This window comes from Pongo pygmaeus, chromosome 10 (genome assembly GCF_028885625.2).
Source record: "Pongo pygmaeus isolate AG05252 chromosome 10, NHGRI_mPonPyg2-v2.0_pri, whole genome shotgun sequence".
NCBI lineage: Eukaryota > Metazoa > Chordata > Mammalia > Primates > Hominidae > Pongo > Pongo pygmaeus.
Genome location: NC_072383.2, coordinates 61926383 through 61947847, shown reverse-complemented (window position 1 = coordinate 61947847; position 21465 = coordinate 61926383). Strand labels below are relative to the sequence as shown.

The 21465-nt window shown below is 37.1% G+C and overlaps 1 protein-coding gene across 2 annotated transcripts in view; it reads right to left on the bottom strand.

The window, feature by feature from the left end:
• SRGAP1 (SLIT-ROBO Rho GTPase activating protein 1) overlaps positions 1-21465 on the bottom strand; it is a 321514-nt gene that overhangs the window by 33747 nt on the left and 266302 nt on the right. The window contains exons 12-17 of one of the 2 annotated variants that reach the window (XM_054443638.2): positions 20726-20828; positions 17122-17182; positions 16910-16987; positions 14697-14831; positions 3084-3189; positions 139-363 (exon numbers count right to left, since the gene is read on the bottom strand). In XM_054443638.2, the coding sequence (XP_054299613.1) occupies positions 139-363; positions 3084-3189; positions 14697-14831; positions 16910-16987; positions 17122-17182; positions 20726-20828 (708 nt within the window). Of the gene's footprint in view, positions 1-138; positions 364-3083; positions 3190-14696; positions 14832-16909; positions 16988-17121; positions 17183-20178; positions 20213-20725; positions 20829-21465 lie in introns of both variants that reach the window. The other variant, XM_054443639.2, reaches the window with a different exon arrangement.

Below are 21465 nucleotides of genomic sequence, written 5' to 3'. Positions count from 1 at the left end.
AAAATTTATCTCAAGTTTTACTGCTTCTTCAAGTTGGAAGCATTGGTGGCTTATGGGAAACTCTTTCTTCTAATAAAATTGATAGCTATATTTCCATAATTTTTGGTGGGAGAGGAGGACTAAAATTCTTAGACTTACCAGTAGTCATCTCCAGCCATACATTTCTCATAAACAGGGCCATCCAGCTCTTTAGCATCTGGGAAAATAGTCTCATGGTGGATGATGATGGTTTTGATAATTTCATTCACATGTGCCTGGCAAGACACTTGATCCTGTATTTCTGGGACAGGCATCAATGTTGGGCCAAAGCAAATGGCCAGGTTATAAGGGTCCATCATATTCTCATCGCTGTACTGTGATAGACTACAAAAGGAAACAAGAAAGGAGTTATAAAAGAACAAAGAGAAAAAAAGGATATAAATGTTTAATAACAAGATACTTCAATACTTTAACAAGATACTTCAAGTTGGCTCAGCAAACTCCAAAGAAAGTGAAATGACTTATGACCTTAACTAAGTAGAAATTGAGAGGGGATTCTAAGTCCTATTTGCTTAACTAAGTAGCATTTTTCAAAGTCAGGAGGGGGTTTAATATAATATTCACTACAATGGAGACCAGGATCATGTAAATGAGTTTTATTTGCAAATGTGACGGTCAAGCTCTAAATGTTCCTCAAGTAAATTTGGGATACACAGCGAGGATTTCCATAAAGCTTTATGGATGTCTTTAAAATTGTCTTCTCCCCACTCAAATATATCTCAGATTTTTAGCTTTCTCCTATAAATCTTGGGGAAAGCCTAGGAAAAAACAAATAACCTTTTCTTTGTAACTACTGAAAGGAGCCAATAACTCCAGGCTTTATAATCTGCTTTTGGGTAAGACATTCAACACTAGGTGACAACCAGTGTCACAAAAGCCATTATAAATACAAGAAAAGGGGAAAAGAATCCTCAATTCTTTTATTCTATGCAAGGCTTGCAAACTGTGGGGGAGATTTCCAGTTGTCTAGTACTAATTTCTACATTCTACTCAATGGGTATTTGTGAAATATTTTCACAGTGACTCAAAATAAGCCAGCTCTTTATTGCTATGCTCCCTGTTCTAGGGAGAGTTTAGATATGTTATCTTTCAGTGTATATAATGTCAATCTTGAAAGGAAATGTAAAATCCAGGTGAACATATGACAAATGGAAGGAGAAAAAGGAGACTCAACTACCTTTGTGAGATGATGACAGATACAAAGAAACTGAGATACCACATGACATGATAGTTTACCCTTTTTTTGGAAATAAGATAGTCTAGGAAGTAGAAAATACAAAAGCATAATTTCCACAGCTAACATATGTCTTTCCCTTCTGCCATTTCTCAAACACACAATATTTTTTAAAAAAATCACAATAACAGTAAATGATATTACAGATCATCTTGAAAATGGGGATTCTGAATAAGAATGGCCTAATTTCCAAAAGACATACTTCAGCTCAGTGGAGACAGTCACAGTTAATCTTTCTGGGTCTTTAGTGCTGGCTTGCAAACAAAAACTTGATGTAAAAATGTTATTTCCAAGTTTTGATTTTGCAGTAAAAAAGAATACCTAATTTCTCTTTTCATAATCCCCACCCCAACCATCCTGCCCTAGAGGCTGGGCCCTTGTGTCTGCAGGAAGGCAGGTGCAACCAGCCAGGTGGCCTCTGGGTAGAACCACTGGAAGCAAGGCCAGCAACACCCATGGTGCATTTGCCATTCTTTTGAGATGCATGATGAGTTAGGTTCAGGTTTTGAGAACTTTCCTGATTAACAGACTGCTTTCCTAGTCCATTATGGATTATTGTTCACAGTGGATTTTGTTCAGGTGTGTCAGGAACATTTGGTAGGAATGGTATGGAGGGGGCCAGCAGGAATGCGAGGTACTCCATGCTGGTGTATGGTGGTGGTGGTGGGGCGGGGTGGGGTGGGGACAGGCAAGCCTCTGGATTTTTAAAACTGCCTGAGTGACTGTGTTTCCTTAAAGGTAAAAAAGTACAGTGTCTAGCCTAAACATAGTTTAAACCTATCTCTCTAGATATTGCTTATTTCCAGTGGTGATTAATGTACAAAGGGGTTGCTACTGTCATTTGTGAATGTTTTAGGCACCACAGGTCAGCAGTAGAGTCTCATTCTGTATGGTTCTCTGCCATCATTTCCCTGTTGTATGATACTTGGCTCTTGGGGTCAAGCCGAGTGGGTATGATTTCAGGACTAGTCAGCGGGATTGTAATAAATCACTATGGCTTTTGAGAACTCCAAATGTCCCATGAAATAGAGAAAAGAAAACACCCAAATTTTAGGAAAGGAGAATCCATGCTAGCATGAAAAGGCATTCCCCAAGTTTACTCAATAAGTTGATTCCCCCTGCATTTCTTTATTTCCAGCTGCTTAGCTGAAATGTTGAATAGCAAGAGTACTCTTAGATAGGACTTGGGGAAGCTGTTCTTATAACGGAACCTATACAGCAGGAAGTAGCATAGCTGAAAATCAAGTTGCTGAAATTAAAAGAATAAAGTTCTTTGAAAATAATGTAGCAATTTAAAAGATTTGTTACTCTGTTTAGGAGAACATTTTGAGGTATTTTCTTGTTGATAAGTTCTCATTACAGTGAATTTGCAGAAATTCTTTTTTGGATTTGTGTACAGCTCCCATCTATGATTTTCTTCCATCCCCGACTACAATATTAAAAAGTCACAGAAATTTTCCACAATGAACAGCCAGTTTACATCATTTTGACAAAAACATTCATGACAGTTTTGGATGGAAGTTTGAAAAACACTGAATAACACTTCTCACTGAAAAGTTTTTTTTTTTTAAGTAATATTTAAATATCTTTGCATTTGTGGCCACAGTTTTTACATCTGGGGTACGGCTTTCATCTATCAATGACGTTGATCTGCTGAGGAAAAATGTACCTTCAGTACATTTTTCAATGTATATTCAATCATTTTTCCCTTGGACTTTGCTGATAAATGGAACCCAATGTACATTTTATAGGATCCAAGAACAAAGACAGAATTCAGATGGGCCTTTTGTCAGAGCATTCAGGTACTTACTGATTGAGGAAGGCAAAGAGGTACCTCATCACTATAAGGACCGACCTGGGCAAAGTCAGGAGGAGTTTGCGGATGTGAAGCGCCCTCTCATAGAGATTATCTATTCCTACAGAGAGAAGATGACATGGTCAGAGTCCTTTCACTTGCCACATTTAAAACAGAACATTGCAGTACATGTATTACTGGTACACATCTAAATATAAGCAACACCTTGCTCTTGTGTGAGATCCAATTGTAACCAAAATAAATGATTGGCTTGGGTATACCACCATTCCAGAGGGCATCTCCTCTGACCCTCACCGTTTTCTCTGATTTTCATGGACTTGGCTTTGAGTAATTTAGAGTCTTCTAGATTTAAAAGCCATTTTTTCCTTTGCTGCTAATTCTAAATTTTGCATCTGATATGATTTCAACTTCTTCTTGCTGCATGGTAACCAGAGTAGCTTTCTGGGGCATGGCACCTCTCCCCCAACTGTTATGCATTAATTCATCATATATTTGTCTATGATTATGATCCAGGCAATGTGCCAGGTTTAGAATCTCTCCTTTCTCAAAATTACCATTGCATTTTACTTATATGACTTTTCACCTTGTATTACATTATACCATCAATGTTAGGAGAGCCTACCAGGTTTCAAGCACTAGGAATACATTAGCAATACAATTCCTGCCTTCATATGATGCATGCCCTGATGTTTATAGCTATTTATTTCCTTATCTCACCTTCCCTGTGGGATGGTGAGCTCCCCCAAGACAGGATTACCTGAAACCAGTGTTATGCTATCTCTTTACCAGGAATACAAACTGTCCAAAGTGTCTCAATACTAAAGTGCTTGCGAACATCAGCAAAAAGGTTACTACTACAACACATTATTTGTATTATTCTCTCTATATTTAAAAACAAATTTTCACATTTGCTATCTAAGTTAAAAGGAATAATAAACTTTGCAGTAGGCAGGGCACACAATGTCATCCCCATTTATCAGATTAGGAAAATGAGAACTGGGCAAGCGGCATACCCAAGGTCAGCAGGCTAGAAGGGGCAGACCTGGGACTACAACCTATGTGTCCTGTTTCATAAGTCTGTTTCACAAGTCTGTTTTCTGTTTCGTAAGTCTGGTTGCCTTTCTTGGATCCCAAGACTACCACTTTGTAAAGTTGTACCTTTACAAAGTACAACTTTGAAGATACCCAATAAGCATACATTTGAGAAAATATTTCCAAAAAAGTAGTATGTTTGAAAACATTTCTGAAGCTTCCTATACTTTTATATCACCATGTTGTTCTTAATTGCTTGAGATATTCATGAAAATACTTGAAAATTCTCAGTCCATAGCCTCTGACACCATAGTCAACTCATTCTCATTATTATTGTTGTTTTTCAAACCTTCTTCCACCTATAAATGTGGATAACTCTCAAAGATTTCTACCTGGTCTCCTCAATGGCAACCTCCTCCAGTTGCAAGGTTACAAACATCACTTCTAAGATGATATCTTTGCTTCATTTTTCTCCCTTGAATGGGAAAGAAGTCCTGTAGTTTCTACTTCTAGATATCTCACCGCTAATTTTCTAATTGAAGTCTTGATTATTTCTAACTTAGACTATCAAAATACTCTCCTAACTCAGTTTCCCTTTCCGATTCCTCTTGTATGAGTGGTTCTCAACCTTGACTTGGATTCACTTGGGGAGATTAAAAATGCTGATGCCTGAGATTCTTTCATGCAGCCAGGGTTGAGAACCACTGTCTTAATTACCCTTGCCAAGCTCATTTCCCTGGAATCTTGAGTGCTGATCCCAGCTGTTTTCCACTTATTATCAAACTGGGCATTCTATTTTCCCTTCTGCATAGCTGAAAAGGTGCGAAAAATCTATTAGGAATATTCTTGATTAACCAAGAATGAGCTGACAAAACAAGCAATAATTTATCAGGATTCCTGAGAAAAAACCACTTCCATTCCCACCTTTAAGTATGCCAAAGTTGGAACCATAGCTCTGTCATCTTTTAGCAAATGCAATTTCAGAAACTCCTGAACCAGAATGTAAGTAAAACATTATCATGCAATTAACATTCTCATTCTTTCATTTTTATTCTTTCAATATAAATCTATAATTTATAATAGTATGATCTTAGTAATACTGAATTGAATATATTACATTTTGCCTTTTTTATTTGTAAAATATTTCAAAATGGAGAAAATATAACGCTATGAACAAGGCAGATTAGGGTTACGTCTATTGCATACAAGCACTTTGTTAACATACTTCCCAGGCAATGGTCTTGATTTATTTTTCCCTGAGAAGAGGGAATAAGATGCTTAAAAAAGAAGTTATTCAACAGGTGTATAAATTCTCTCAGGCCACAATAACTCAATAATTAAGTTATCAACATTTCCACCCAGTTCGGTCCTAGTAGGATCAAGACATGTCCCAGAGTAAGCTGTTTATCTCCATGACAACTTCATGTGATATGTGCAAAACTACATTGTACAGAGAGGGAAGATGAAATGCCTAACAATGAAGTAATTTGCAAGTCATTGAGAATTTCATGGGAATTTTGTACCTTTAAATACTATTTCAACACAGCTGCATTATTATCTCATATCAGAAATTAACTGGTTGAATGCTTATTACCTAAAATAGCTGATTTTATAAAAAGTGTAATGTTGTTGCTGCTTTAAAGAAGACAAAGATGATTTAGCATACCTGTATCTAGAAAGTCTATCTCTAAAAATGAAAAAGAAAAAACTCTTCAAAAGCGAAATTATACATATTATGATTTATTCTTAAGACAACAATAAAACTTCTCCCGCTGTTTAATGAGAATCTTGGGTGTTTCAAAAGTGAAGTTTCCTCATTCTCCCAGCAAATCCTCATTTTAAAGTTAAAGTCGAGGCTAAGATAAGAGAATTGCTTGAGCCCAGGAGTTCGAAGCTCCAGTGAGCTATGATCACACCACCACACTCTAGTCTGGGCAACAGAGGAATACATCGTCTCTAAAAAAATTAATAATCATAAAGTTAAGGTCAACTATCAGGGACAGGATTTTTGTAGCTTAACGCTAGTTTTGAAGTCCTAGAGTTAAAAACAAAAGGAAAGGAAAGGATGTAAAAAGAACCATTCTTACTATATTATTCATCTTTAATATTTGTCAAATCCCATAGATGGCAAGTCACTCTGGAGGCTACATTCTCTATAACTACAGGACATAGGCGTTAATTCCAAGAGGTTTTGTTGTTGTTATTGTTCTTGAGACAGTGTCTTACTCTATCATCCAGGCTGGAGTGCAGTGGGGCGATGTCGGCTCACTGCAACCTCTGCCTCCCGGGTTCAAGTGATTCTGATGCCTCAGGCTCCCAGGTAGCTGGGATTAGGAGCACCCACCACCATGCCTGACTAATTTTTGTATTTTTAGTAGAGAGGGGATTTTGCCATGTTGTCCAGGTTGGTCTCGAACTCCTGGCCTCAAGTGATCTGCCTGCCTCGGCCTCCCAAAGTGCTGGGATTACAGGTATGAGCCACCATCCCCGGCCTCAAGAAGTTTAATCTTAATTCAAGATCTTCTTGTTTCTATCTCTCGGTTCTAAACTTAGTCCCTCTACCTCTTAAAGGCAGTTTTAAAATTTTATTTAATAAGAATTGAGGGAACAAATATTTGTACACCAGTTTCAGAGTAGCATTGTTCATAATAACCAAAAGGTAGAGACAACCTAAATGTTCATTGACAGATGAGTAGATAAACAAAATGTGGTATGCACACACAATGGAGTATTATTCAGCCTTAAAAAGAAAAACATTTCTGACACATGCTACAACATGCACGAGTCTTGAGGACACTATGCTAACTGAAGCCAGTTACCAAAAGAACAAATATTATATGATTCCACTTATGTTAGGTACCTGGAATAGGCAAACGCGTAGAGACAGAAAGCAGAAAAGATAAAGCCAGGGCCTGGGGCGGAGGTGCAGGAGGATGGGGAGTTATTGTTTGATGAGTACTGAGTTTCTGTTTGAGAAGATGAAAAAGTTCTAGAAATGGATAGTGGTGATAATTGTGAATATACTTAATGCCACCGAACTGTACACTTAAAAATCGTTAACATGGTAAATTTTATATTATATAGATATATATTTTTACCACAATAAAAGAATGAGGGGGCCCATGGGATGCAAATGAAAGACTTCAGGGGAAAAGCAATGGGGACATAAGTGACACCAAAAAAACTAGATAAAGTTATATGAGGCAGATGTACATTCTTTATAACTACAGTCAACACAAATCAAAGCAAAACAGAACTGCTGGCATTCCTGAAGTAGTAGCAAATCTATTCGTCTCGAAGGCCTCCAACCATTGATGGCTGCGAGCAGGACTCCCAATTCTACCTGGCTGTCTGCTCAACAGGCACGCAATGTGCATCCTACAAGAGCTTCGCTCTGGTGCAAATGACTCATTTACTGTCCTGAGTCCAGTTAGCAGGCAAAATTTATGGTTGCTGCTGACACCCTGATGAATGTACGTTCCTAGCTGGCTCTGAGTGTGGCAAATTTCACAATTTCATGCTGGAGGGAAAGATGGGTCTTTTCTTCCCCTCAGAAAAGTTGTCAGTGAGGAAAATCGTTATTTCACTTGGATTTCTTGTAAGCTGGGCTATGTTTTCCACAATTCAAGGTCTCATGTAATTAGGTAAAAGTGGCATTCGTCCAACCTTGATCACATGCTCAAAGCTCCCTGGGCTAATATATGTTTTTTTCCCAGCAGTGCAAGATTTTCATGTTAGCGTCCCAACTTCCCAGCAGGCGGGTTAGATAGCTCCATGTAAACGCATGTGAAAAATGTACCATAAAACACAAGTTACTTCAGCAAATGGCAAAAAGTTCAAATGGTCATCACTCTGAAAATACTGGTTCTTCTGTGGACTATTTGCGGAAGTATTGGTTTGCCAGAAAACAAATAATAAATCACAAGATGCAAATTTCTCCTTAAGTATGAAGACAGGGAAGGAAATTCCTCGGCAGCCACATTTAGAAACTGTTTATTTAACAGTGGGTACACACATACTTCTGAGTTCCATAGCCTAACAGCTGGCATTCAAGATGAATGTACCAGTTTCAGGACATTTTTAGGTTCACACTAACAATGTCAAGGTGTTAATCAAACCTTTGCATATAATTGTTTAATAGACTGACTTCTGTGAATTAAACCATTGATTTCTCTCCTAAATAACAGCACTATAGAAATACATACATAGATGTTTCCTATTCTGCTGAATTATCATATTGAGGTTAGTAAAGAAACTGAGTCTTAGCCTAGAGAGCTTTACCTACTCAGTTCAGATACTCAGCCTATTAAATATTTTTAAGGATAAAGGAAAAGTTAAGAACATTATTATAAGGCATCAAACAGAAATTTAGAATTCAGAGAGAAAACCACCATGTATGTCAATAAAGCTGAAAGAAATTTTTATAGCAAAAACATATATTAGAGCATCAGAAAAAGAGTTCAAAAGCTTTTTTCATGAAATAATCAGAAAAGGCAAATAAATTTAGGTACTAAGAAGCTCATCATAGTATTTTGGCATAATTGCAAAATCACTGGAAACAATCTAAATGTCTAAACTAGGGGATTTGTTACATAAAATAGAAATCATAGGGTCACTAAAAGCTATATTTTGAAAATAATATTATTGAGTTTTAAAAAAATGGTTTATGAAGAGCCAGGACGGCATGGCATAATTTTTTACAACAGCTTGGCCGGGCACAGTGGCTCACACCTTAGTTTCAGCACTTTGGGAGGGCGAGGCAGGTGTATTGCTTGAGTCCAGGAGTTCAAGACCAGCCTGGGCAATGTGGTGAAACCCTGTCTCTACCAAAAAAATACAAAAATTAGCTGGGTGTGGTGGTGCATGCCTGTGGTCCCAGCTACTTGGGAGGCTGAGGGGGGAGGATCGCTTTAGCCTGGGAGGTTGCAGTGAGCTGTGATCATGCCACTGCAATCCAGCCTGGACAACAGAGTGAGAGCCTGTCTCAAAAACAATTTTTTTTACAACAGCTTTATTGAGATATAATTAATATACCATATAATTTACCCATTTACAGTTTACCAATGATTTTTAGTACACTCAGAGTTGTGCAGGATCACCTCAATCATTTTAGAACATTTTCATCACTTCAAAAACAAACCACTTATCCATTAGCGGTCACTTGGTACGATATAATTTTTATGAAAAGTACATAGGAGTGGTGTACCCACAAAATGGATTATTATTTGGCAATCAAAAAGAATGAGGTACTGATACCTACTGTAACATGGACGATCCTTGAAAACATTATGCTAAGTGAAACCCAATCACAAAGGACAACATACTGTATAATTCTATTTGTATGAAACAGCCAGAACAGGCAAATCTATAGAGACAGAAAGATTAGTGATTGCCTAGGGCCGGGGGTGGTGGTGGTTATGAGTAAATGGGGAGTAATTGCCCATGTTTGCTAACTGGGGTTTCTTTTGGGGGTAATAAAAATGTACTATAATTGATTGTGGTGATGGTTGCATAACTCTGTGACTACACTAAAAACCACTGGCCTGTGCTCTTTAATGGATGAATTGTAGAGCATGAGAATTATCTCAATAAAGCTGTTTCACAAAGTACATAGGTACTGTAGACAAACTCTGGAAAGATACTAAAAATGTTATCACTATCTCTGTGTAGAGAAATTACGATTTGTTCTTAGTTCATAATTTTTCTACAGTGATAACATGTTAATTGCATCACATTAGGTTGGTGCAAAAGTAATCATGGTTTTTGCCACTGAAAGTAATGGCAAAAGCCGCAATAACTTTTGCACCAACCTAATAAATAATTAAAGCATTGACTACTCATTTGATGATTTAAGGAATTATTGTTGGTTTTAAGGGTATGATAATGGTATTGTGGTTATGTTGTATATTAACATGAAACATAGTATTTGTTGTTGTTTGTTGTACACAAAATGTGTACATGTCAGTGGTTCTCTTTGGGTAGTGGAATTATGGAATTTTGGTAGACGATATTTTGTTCTATGTGCTTTTGTGCATTTTTCAGGTACTCTACAATGACTACATGTTGGTTTTGTGATAGGAAAAAAAATTCAACCTTAAGAAACCGTTTCCTCGTATCCAAGTAGTCACCTAAATAATAACACCTAATGCAAAATGAAATGAAAATGTTTCATCTGGGCTCACAGCCTTAAGACAGTCAGAAAAAAAACATGAACTACTTGAGTGGCTTTTCTAGGGCAAGTCACTTGAACTTATGCCCTAGGAAATCTCAGACCCATGATGCAGGGATATTCTACAAGCTGCCCAGACTTTGTGGGTATGACCTGGAGCATTGACAAAACCACTCACAGAGTGGATGGTTAAAACAAAACAAAAACAAAATAACTCTTGGGTGAGAAACTGAGAAACTACCAAGTTTGCCACTTCAAATTTATGTTGCATTTGGTTTTACTATGTCTTCATCCAAATAAGTAATCTTTAAAAAGAAATGTACAATAAATTGGGGAACATATAGTGCATATTTTTAAAAAAAGAATGCTAAGATAAATTTCCTTTGACTACATATATTTGTAAGCTTCCAAAGAACGTGGTCACTCAGGGTCATAAAGCATAAACATGGCTGGATAACTACTCATCACACACACACACACACACACCCCTTTCCCCAAACAATCCAAAAATATGGAAGCGAAAAGTAGGGGGTGCTCCAGAGACTTATGCAAACTCTTAGAAAAGATGAAAAGGGAAGATTTTTCTATACAAAATAACTGTCATGTGAAATTACTTTAACAGGGAAAATCAAACCCAATTACAGCAATGCTACAAGATGACAAGGGTAAAAACAACCTATCACTCAGATCTCTCTTCCCTCTAAAATTTCAAAATCTTTGTTTCTATCGTATATTAACTTAGCCTGCATTTATTTGTAAATATCTTACCTTTCCTGCTACATTTTGAGCCTCTTAAATGCAAGAATCAAGTCTCTGAATCCCTAGAAAGTTTTATACATTGTAGGCAATTAATCAACTTGGTTCAAATCGTCAAAAGTCTGCAATATTGATAAGGGGATACAATGATAAAAGATGTATTATGCTACTCAAAGGATTTATTGAAAATCAGGAAAAATGCAGGAAAATCCAGGAAAAATGCATTATGGTCACATTGGTAAGAAAAAAATGCTTGCTTAGAGATAATAACATCCAAGAATCCTCTCTTTCTTAAGAGGTTAAATGTTGGAGGAAAAGGGGTTGTTATATAAAGAGGCTGTTAGTGTCAATATGTATGTTTTTGGAAAACCTGCCATTCTGTAAAACTGTGCACTAAAAGAAACAAGACTTATGGGAAAAATAGGATTGGGGCCGACTACTCAACACTTATGAAACTTTGGAACTACAGCACTAATGAAAACATTAACAATCCTATTAAAATCCAGGGATTATGAATCCATTGATTTTGATTAATCCATTGTTTTAATACAGGAGGGAATGTCATTGTAGCTTCTTCACTTGCACTTGAGCACTGTAGGCACCACTTACATGAGATATCTCCATAGATTTTTTCCTTGTAGTTTACATATTCGCTAAATATGACTAATTGTGAGAAAGCTTGACACTGATTGCTACAAAGTATTTAATGTGCTGGGAAAAATCATGCTGGAAACAATGTAACTTGAGGATAATGCAAATATTTCTAAACTCACGTGAGTTAATTATGCCAAAGAAACGCATATTTAGCACAACAGACAGATTGATAAGTGGCTAACCCAGGTATTGGCATATGTGACCACAGTTTATAGTCAAAGTAATTGTAATAGTAGTAATGATGACAGCTTGTAACACTTACTGAGCGTTACTATGTGCCAGGAATGATGTTAAACCCTTTACATAGACTATCTCATTTATTCTTCACATAGACTCTATAAAGTAGGTGAAGAAACAGCTATTTAATAAGATTAAGTATTAATCTTTGCCCAAGTTTATACAAAGTTGGAAAGTGGGAAAGCTAGGATTTGAACCTAGATCTTTCTGACTCTATGGCGTCAGTTATTGAAAACCACTATGAAATGATATTTTTCATCCAAGAAAAGTGTGAAATGATTCTATAATGGTAACTGACAATGTGGCCCAACACCCTTTATCCAACTGGTACATGTACATGGTACAGCTGACATGATGTATGGACCTAGAAAACCACTAAGCATTGTACAGCACTTGTTATTTTTCCAGACTTAAGCTTTTTGGCTAGGATGTGAGGGAAATCTTTGGACATGGCCAAAGGAGAATTCCAGAAGTGAGACACCGCCTTTTCATTTCTTTCCAGCTGGGTCAGAGGTTCGTTGTGATGACTCAGGCTACGCAAGGGCCGTGGAATGGACGTGCAGCTGTACTTCTAAATTCCAATGGGACATCAGACTGGGGAGGATTATGACCAGGAAATTCATACCCAACTGGAGCCAAGACTCTAGGCACCAATGCCAGACAAAGAACTCGTGGTGGAATCTTGACTTTTCAATTCATTTCATCTATAAATTCTATTTAACTTAACATGCTCCAGGAATTAACTAATTCCTAACCTTTGGGACTGGCCAAATGTTAGGGCTGCAAAACTACTCCACAGACCTGTGGAGCTAACTGTGGGCACTTCATTGAGCATATTCTATGCCGGGCACTCTTCTTGGCATTTTACACATATTAACTCACTAAATTCTCACAACCCTATGATGTAAGGATTAGTGGTCCCCCTATTTCATAGGTGAGGAAACTGAGATGCAGAGAGCTGAAGAAACCTGCCTAAGGTCACACAGCTGATGAGTATATGACAGAGCTAGGATCTGAACTAGGCTCTTTGAATCCAGAGCCTCCATTCTTAACCTACTGCCTAAACTCCTTCTCTAGTAGTAGGAGACAGAGGGGTTAAAAAAATTATAATGCGGGGAGATCAGAAAAATTCTGGACATACGTACCCAATAGAATAATGGGAGAGGAGAAAGTGGTGGGAAGGACAGAGTTGTGGGAGGAATGCCAGTTTGGCAAAGCCTTCACAGCAGATGTTGAATGGTTATCATAGACAGCTGAGGAAACAGCATAGGCAAGTGGATGGAGGTGGGAAATGGCCCAGCATGTGTGCAGTCTGCTACTGCTGAAATATACAGTAAATATGGTAGGGTAGCAGGAGAGGGCTGTGCAGCAGTAGGAGAGATTAGAGAGACGACGAATTCAATTATATGAATTGGCCATGCCATGGAGTTAGCTTTTTTTTTTTTTTTTTTTGAGACAGAGTCTTGCTCTGTCACCAAGGCTGGAGTGCATGCAGTGGCACGATCTCGGCTCACTGCAACCTCTGCCTGCCAGACTCAAGTGATCCTCCTGCTTCAGCCTCCCAAGAAGCTGGGAATCCAGGTGCATGCCACCATGCCTGGCTAATTTTTTATTTTTAGTAGAGATGGGATTTTGCCATGTTGTCCAGGCTGGTCTCAAACTAATGGAGACCAAGCAATCAGCCCACCTTGGGGAGTTTGCTTTTATATTGAAATAGGTTTTAAAAAAGGGAGAAAGCAAGCAACCCAGTTTTTTTTTTTTTTTTTTTTAAACTCTAGCTGCAGTGTGGAGAATGCAGGGTTAGGGGTTGGGAAAAGAAGGCAAAATCTAGAAGTAGAGTCCATTTAAGAGACTCTAACTATCCCCAGTGAGAAACCAAGGTGATGGTGATGGGGAAGCAGGGATGAGTAGTGAGATGTTTTTTTTGAGGCCAGATCAATAGGACTTGTTGATTCAGGTGGGGGGTGAGGGGTGGAGGGACTGTAGGGAGATTTCTTTATTAAGAGTAAAAAGTTGATCCTTATGAAGCCTAAGTGATTGAAGTCAGCTCTAGACTCTTGCTGGGAACTCGGACTTAAAAGGGACACTGTATTTTTAGATGCATGGATCTTGATTGTGGCTAATAATTAATTCATGGTATCATTATTTTCACCTTCCTTTGTATAGTGTCAAAAAGCCCCCACTGAAGTAAACAGCAATGCTTTACTTTGCCAGTGATTATCGGTTTCATAATATGTCATAGACAATCCCAGAGCAACTCTGCCTATTAGCTTGGGTTGCCCACTGACAGATAATTACCACCTGGTGTTCCTGCACTGTAATAAGGATCTTTGATCTTATTTTACCCATTTCTTGAAATAACATTCAAAGATGGATAAATTACCCCACTCCTAAAACTGGTTGAGAACAACCAAGAACCAAAAGCCAAGAAAAGGTCACATTTCCCAGCTTACAACTTCCTCCTTTCCCTTAGGCGGCTGGCACCTGGCTTTCTGCTCAATTCCAGCCATGAGTGGGAAGCTCCTGGCTTTCTGGAGCCAGAGGATGCTCAGGAGGAAAGCCCACTCAGCTGAGGGCGAGGCCACAGCTGGGAGGATGACTCGCACTGGATCCAGAAAGAAAACAAATGGTCTCAGAAATATGGTGGTAATGGGGTAATGGTGGGGGTGGGGGTGTATGGAGGGGGGCCACTGCCTTTTCCAGGAAGTTGGTTAGTGAAATAATTCTGGTGGGAAAAGACGAAAAAAATGTCCACTTACTGATACAAGAAATCAGATCGTTAAATCTTTCCTTAGGAAAGAGGGGGTTTTCCAGCCCACGGAAATAGAGCTTCAGAACGCCAGCAACTGAGTTAATATCATGGTTACTCTGGTCATCAGCCAAAGGATTTTCACCTAAAAAAAAAAAACAAAAAAACTCGTTACATTAACAGTGCTTCTTTTTTTTTCTCTGAACAAAAATATATTTCTATGAACACACACATTGCTATATATACATGTATCTTTTAATTATGCTTTATGAAAGATTATATGGTACTAAAATTAAAATAATTGGTTTAGATATCCCACCCCATGATTATGATTAACCTAAAAATAGCTGACTAAAATAAAGCTTTTAAAATCTTACGCTACTAAATAATCCCTTACAAGTTACTCAAATCTTAAAATAAAATATTGTGGAATTTATAATTTTACCCAACCCCCACTTTTTTTAAGCTGAAATCTGTAATCTTAGTTTGACATGAATTCAAACACTACATCCTGTGTTTCTTACCCTCCTGGGAAAAAGACACACCATAGGTCTGTCTGACTATGCTATATGGGTCAGTAAAATTTATCAGAAATGTCATAGGCGCCACTGAATTGTGAACACAATTCCTACTGAATTGTGAACACAATACCTACAATTAAATAAGTAGGTATTTCCCAAAGTGGCATGGTGGTGTTCACAGCACATCTGAAAGCTGTCTTGAGCAGAGGGAGACTCTAAAATCAGATAGAAGAACTTGAAAATGTACCTTTCACGTTACCAAGGAGTTTGTCTAAAAAGTGGGAATTTTAAAAATATATCACAAATATAAAATATTTTTTTTTATGGTAAACAACTTTAAAATATTAGGCAACTAGTCTGGTTAGTGTTTCTCTCTGAGAATTAAATTAAATTATTAGGCAACTAGTCTGGTTATTGTTCCTCTAGAGATAAAATCCTTAAGAAGTTCAACATAAAATACAACCTTAAATCAAATTCTATTTTTTATTTACAGTTTTATGCTTCTCTTCTAAAGTTCACAAAAAATGTGCATTGCATTTTAACGTTTTTTTTGCTTCTTAGGGCAATTTATTTTTAGGGATCTGTTGTTCTCTTTTCTCTGTTCCTAGGGCAAGAAATCACTGAACATGAATTTATCAGAATATAATAATTACTATTATTTTTGCCCACTGTGAGAAAGCCTCACCCAAGCAGATCACAAACAAATAACAAATACTGGGAAAATTTCCAAGGAAAAATGATCATGTATTTTGCCTGTGGTGGCTAGCACAGAACCTGATACTTTACTATATTTCAGCTCATCCTGAAGATGGCCAATGCATGAGACTTGGCACATGTGGCTGCTCTACTCTAGCCATCCATTTTTACAGTTTTGCAGGTGAGGAAATCGAGGCCAAATAGGAATTGAGCAACTTGACCCATATCACATGATTGATTAGTGGCTGAGAGTCTGATATGATTCTAGGTCTGCCTGACATGAAAGTGTGCAGCTTTGCTAATTATAATGTGCTAATTGGAATGTTTCTAACATAAGGAAATGATATGTGCTTCAGGTGGTGGATATCCCAGTTACCCTGATTTGATCATTACACATTGTATGCCTGTGTTAAAACATCATATATACCCTATTAATACATAATACTATTAGGTACCCATAATAGTTAAAAATAAAAAATTAAGGGAAAAAAAGTATTGACATTGAAAAAAGATAATGTATATGGTATATGACCCAGTTTAGTAGAATTTATTTGACAGCCAATTATGAACAAGCATAAGGCACCCCCTAGGGTCACAGGGAAGGAGTCTGTGGACAGTGAGAAGAAAAAGGGAAGAGCTCCTGACAAAGGGAGCAGCTGGGCAGCTGGGAGGAGCTGCCTCCCTCACCTGCTGTCTAGGCCCAGGGCTGCCCTGGCCACTCTTCTAGAACCCTTTCAGCCCCACATTTGCTACACCTGGCACCAATTATCAATGTCAGTCCTCAACCAGGATGCAGAGCTCATATGCTTTTCTAATTTTAATAACAAGGGCTTATAGTTTTGGTCCCATTTCTCAGCTATTCTTAATGGATTCTTACTGCTGCACCCCTAATGCAGTACATACAAAGAAAGGTTTTGAAGATATACAGAATAAGGGTGCCACTTCAGTTTACAGAACATGATGACTTTTCAACATGGTTTGCTTATAGGGATAGACGTGCAATTACCTCTCTCAAATGAATTTTTAATATCATTGACTTCCACCTGGGAACCAGACACTCGGAAAATCCCCTGATGCTGAAGACCTAAAGAGAAAAGAAGGGAAACAGGATAAAACCCCCATCACATTGTCTAGGTCCCTCTTTTCCCAGGAAGTAAATTTACTGAAACACTTCTAGTGATTTTTAAAAAAATAAGAATTCTGTAGTTTATGGCTTACCATAGAGATTGATGAACCGAATACAGCTTTCCACAATGAGGGGAATAACCTGTCCTGAGTCCTGGGTAAAGGGATGGAAACCAGTTAACCTCAAGGGAGAGGTATAAACCCATCATAATAATAAGGCTTAGAGTTTAACAGTAATTAAAGAGGGATTTTTGCAGTTCTGGAGCAAACCAAGTTAAATACATTTAAGGCAATTCTGTTTCAACTTACTCTGCTGTGCCTAGAGATGTCAAAACCTAATTCATCTCTTTTCTCATATTAAGACTTACATACCAAAATGAATATGTGAATAACTCATTTTTAAAAGCTTATTTATACAAGTGATCAATCTTTGACAGACTTAAAAAGAACTCTGTGTATTATAATCATAGCATCTTCAGTTTGATTCGCTATATTCATCATGAAAGACAACCTTTCAGCCACCTCAGGATTCTCTCTATGACATCCCTGAGAGTACATCACCTAGATGACAAGTTATAAAAAGGCTTCCATATCTATAGATGCATAATATAAGAATTGTTACAGAGATAATTAAAACATGTATTTACTTAGTTTGCATCAGAACTTACAGATTTTTCATTAATACATTGTCATATTTTAAGGAATAAGAAAAAAATGGCACAACTGTATATCGCAGATTTGTTTTTTTAGAAAGGAACATTTTTGGGCCTTCTCTCCCCACATCTTGTAAAACAGTCACTGCTTTCTACTGAACAAATGTAAACTGTGGTAATGTTTTAAAACATGTATAGGATGACAAATGAGATGAAGGGCTGCTGAGGTCACAGTTAAATATGTACCAATGCCATGTACTCCATGAAGTTAAAGAAGGTTACTGACTACAGAATTATTTTTCATGTATTTTTAAGACTCTGCTTTTTCAGGAATTAGATCTTTTTTTAAAAAAAAAGACAAAAAAACAAAACCATCGGGCTCAAAAATGGTTAGCTGACATCAGGTATTAATTCGTGAGGAATTTTATTTTGAAATGCAAGAAACAGTTGGTTGTCTTAATATATTAGAACAATTCAGAATCCATTAACCTTTCCAATTAAGCAGTGGGGGAAGGATTAGGAATAATGCAGTTCAGCAATTTAAACGCTTTACTATTCCTAGAATGGGTATTATACTTCTTAAGGAATTGTCTTATTTTAGGTTTTAAGACAATCTAATCAGTGTATAAACCAGTTAATGGCTCAATTACTTCTGGAGACTGTATTAAGTTTCTCTAATTAGTTAATTTGTTTTAGGAGCATAAATTTTGTTAATTTCTTAAAGAAGAGTCTTAAGAATAAAAATGCATTTTAGTGTGGACTAGTTGGCTCAGGAACAGCAATGTAATTACATCATAACTTACTGAATATGTGAAAGGATTTTTCTTTAAGATATAAGTGTTTTAGGGGAAGTAAACTGTACGAACAATTCATGGAACACTAATCTGAAAGCAACATATTTTTAAATGTAAGTGATAAAAAGAGATCATTAGTTTACATCTCTGCTGAATTTAGTATTAAAAAGAAAAGCAAAGAATACAAGGTTATGAAAAGGAAAATGTTTGCACTAAGAAAGTTCTCAAAAAATGTCTTCGGTTTTCATATTTTTAAAAAAGTTTTTGTGTTTACATTTACTAATTGCTTTTTTAAAAAGCTATGATCAGTATTTCATTCGGATATAATTAATTTTGTAGTCAAAAAGTAATGAGCATATATGATTTAATTTAATTTTACAGATTTCAGATGCATGGGTAGAAAACATAAGAAAATATTTTATAAGAACAATGGGGGTGCATTCCATCTATCATTCAAACTAATCTCTTGGTGTCGGTTTTCCCACGAGAAAAAAGAGAAAAAATGGTTTTGCTCTTGCTGTCTTCACAGTGACATTGTGGAGATTTCAAGTGATCAAGCCCTTTTTAGAAGTGGAAAGGAGCCCTCTGTATTGTTTCTATTACCAAAGATTCTTCAATGTGCCATCTGGGCTGTGAAGAGCTTCTATAAGTGAATTTTCCATGATAGCTGGTTTATTTATTCTTTGGTACCTCAATTTACTTTCATTTAACTGTTCTTAATGAAAAATTGAAAAAGTATGTAATATGTGCTTTTCTGTCATCTTAAGTAGCCATTCTCATACTGTATTATCAAATACAACAGAATCCTATGTCTGCTTCTTGCAGTTTTTCTACATTCTCTTTCTCTGCCAGGCCATCAGCTGCATATCTCATTGCTTTCATTTTATCGCTCCTCTCTCTCCATATAATTTGTCCCTGCTTATAAGCCAGGGGCTGGGAAAACAGGTAATCAAATTTGACAATAATTTTATATTAAATTAGAGCCAATAAGGTTCTTCTGGATTTAAGGCTTAAGGCAGTTGATTTGTAACTGCTATTTAGGTTCTTCAGTGGCTTTTCACTTAATTCCAGAGTAGGGCTGATTTTTAAGGCTGCCAGAGGTTTTTAATCTATGTATGTATGTATGTATGTATGTATGTATGTATGTATCTATGTATCTATGTATGTGTGTGTCTGTCCTTATACATGCCACATGCACATTTAATTATTAGTACACATATTCAATAAACAGACCTAAGAAAGTAAGACGTCTGTAACACATCATTAAGGGAGGTTATTAATGACGTGGTTTCTCAGATAAACTTAGTTTGCAGAAACACTGCAGCCCATGCCATAAAATGTGAACTACGAAGGAAAAAGCAAGCCCTTTTCTTTTTTGTAAAATTCACACTAGGGTCCAAAATCCAGTATTAAATGTGTATTTGGTATTTAACATTGACTTTCCCTAATAAAGCCCTTGATCAAACTTGATACATTTGCCAAACACATAATGTAAAAACTAATAGTTTAATGTATCCATTTTTCCTCTAGTGTTTGATTGCTACAGTTTCTAAGTAAAACCTATTTATAAACTTGTCTAATTTCCAAATGCAAACATTTTTCTTTTAAAAACCTTAACGATCTAATTAAAGCCAAGCATGAGCACGACTTGAAAATGATACCAACAGTTGAAAGAGCACCCTTACGTCCCTCTAGCACTATACCTGATGTCTTGTGTGCGAGTTTCTTCGTCCTCGGCTAGAAGCATTATCAGAAATACAGGATGAAAAAGAAGACGAAGAGTAAACACAGCAGAGATACAAGGTATAGATCATAGGGTCTTACAATTCATTCAATATAATGAATTCCTCAAGTCATGGGAAATCAAAACTCCTGCTGTGTTTCAGAGCTATCCTAACAAGCAGACTTTAAAGAATATTTTGTGCCATCTCATTTGCATGAGTAAAAATACAACATTTTTATCAGGTTGCTTTTTAACTTTCTGTACAAATTATGGCTCTTTTTAAAAAAAATAAAGAGGGCTTTCTTTTATGCCCACATAATAATACCCTCATTTATCCTCTCTTCTGAAGGCACTCAACCCAAATATTCTTTCCTCTCTGACTTCAGGAAATATTATATTGATTTTCTGGGAAAGCAAAGAGCCCCAGGACAGACTTGGACATAATGACCTTCCTCCTCTTACAAGAGGCTGAGACCATTATAGTAAGAAGCATGGAGATCAGCCACCCAGATGGCTGGTGCCAGTACCTTGACGAATGTTTCCAAATCCCCATTAAACAACTTAGTATTATACTGTGAGCGGGGCCTGGACTTCCTGTGTTTCTGGGGCTTAGGGGGAACATTTGGAGGCCTAAGGGAAGGGAATATAATTACTGAGCATGGCAGAAATCAAACAATAAATGAAACATCTATAGGTCACATCAATATTACAAAACACGGGGATCTTGGGTTCCTTCCCCTCCCCCAATCACAGGGGAAAACATTCCCTCCCATTTCCCATTTATTTACTTTCACTTCTGTATCAAAAAACATACAAATTGTTTATTCACACTGCTGTTTCCCTGTATGTTGCAGCTGACATTTGTTTGTTTGCTGGTTTGTTTTAAAATAAGCACTACCAAGTAGACTCGTTAGCTATTTGGCCAAATGTTACAAACCAGCATTCTTGTTATTTGGTTTACAAGTCACACAGTAAGATACAACCGGTCATAAAGATTAGGGCTCTGGTAGATCCCCAAATGAGGAATTAAATGTAACATTTTTAGGTACACATAATTTTTTTTTAAAGACAGAGTCTTGCTCTGTTACCCAGGCTGGAGTGTAGTGGAATGATCATGGCTCACTGCAGCCTCCACCTTCTGGGCTCAAGGGATCTTCCCACCTCAGCCCAAGTAGCTAGGACTTGTACAGGCGCATGCCATCATGCCCAGCTAATTTTTAAATTTTTTGTAGAGACGGAGTCCCCCTGTGTTTTCCAGGCTGGTCTT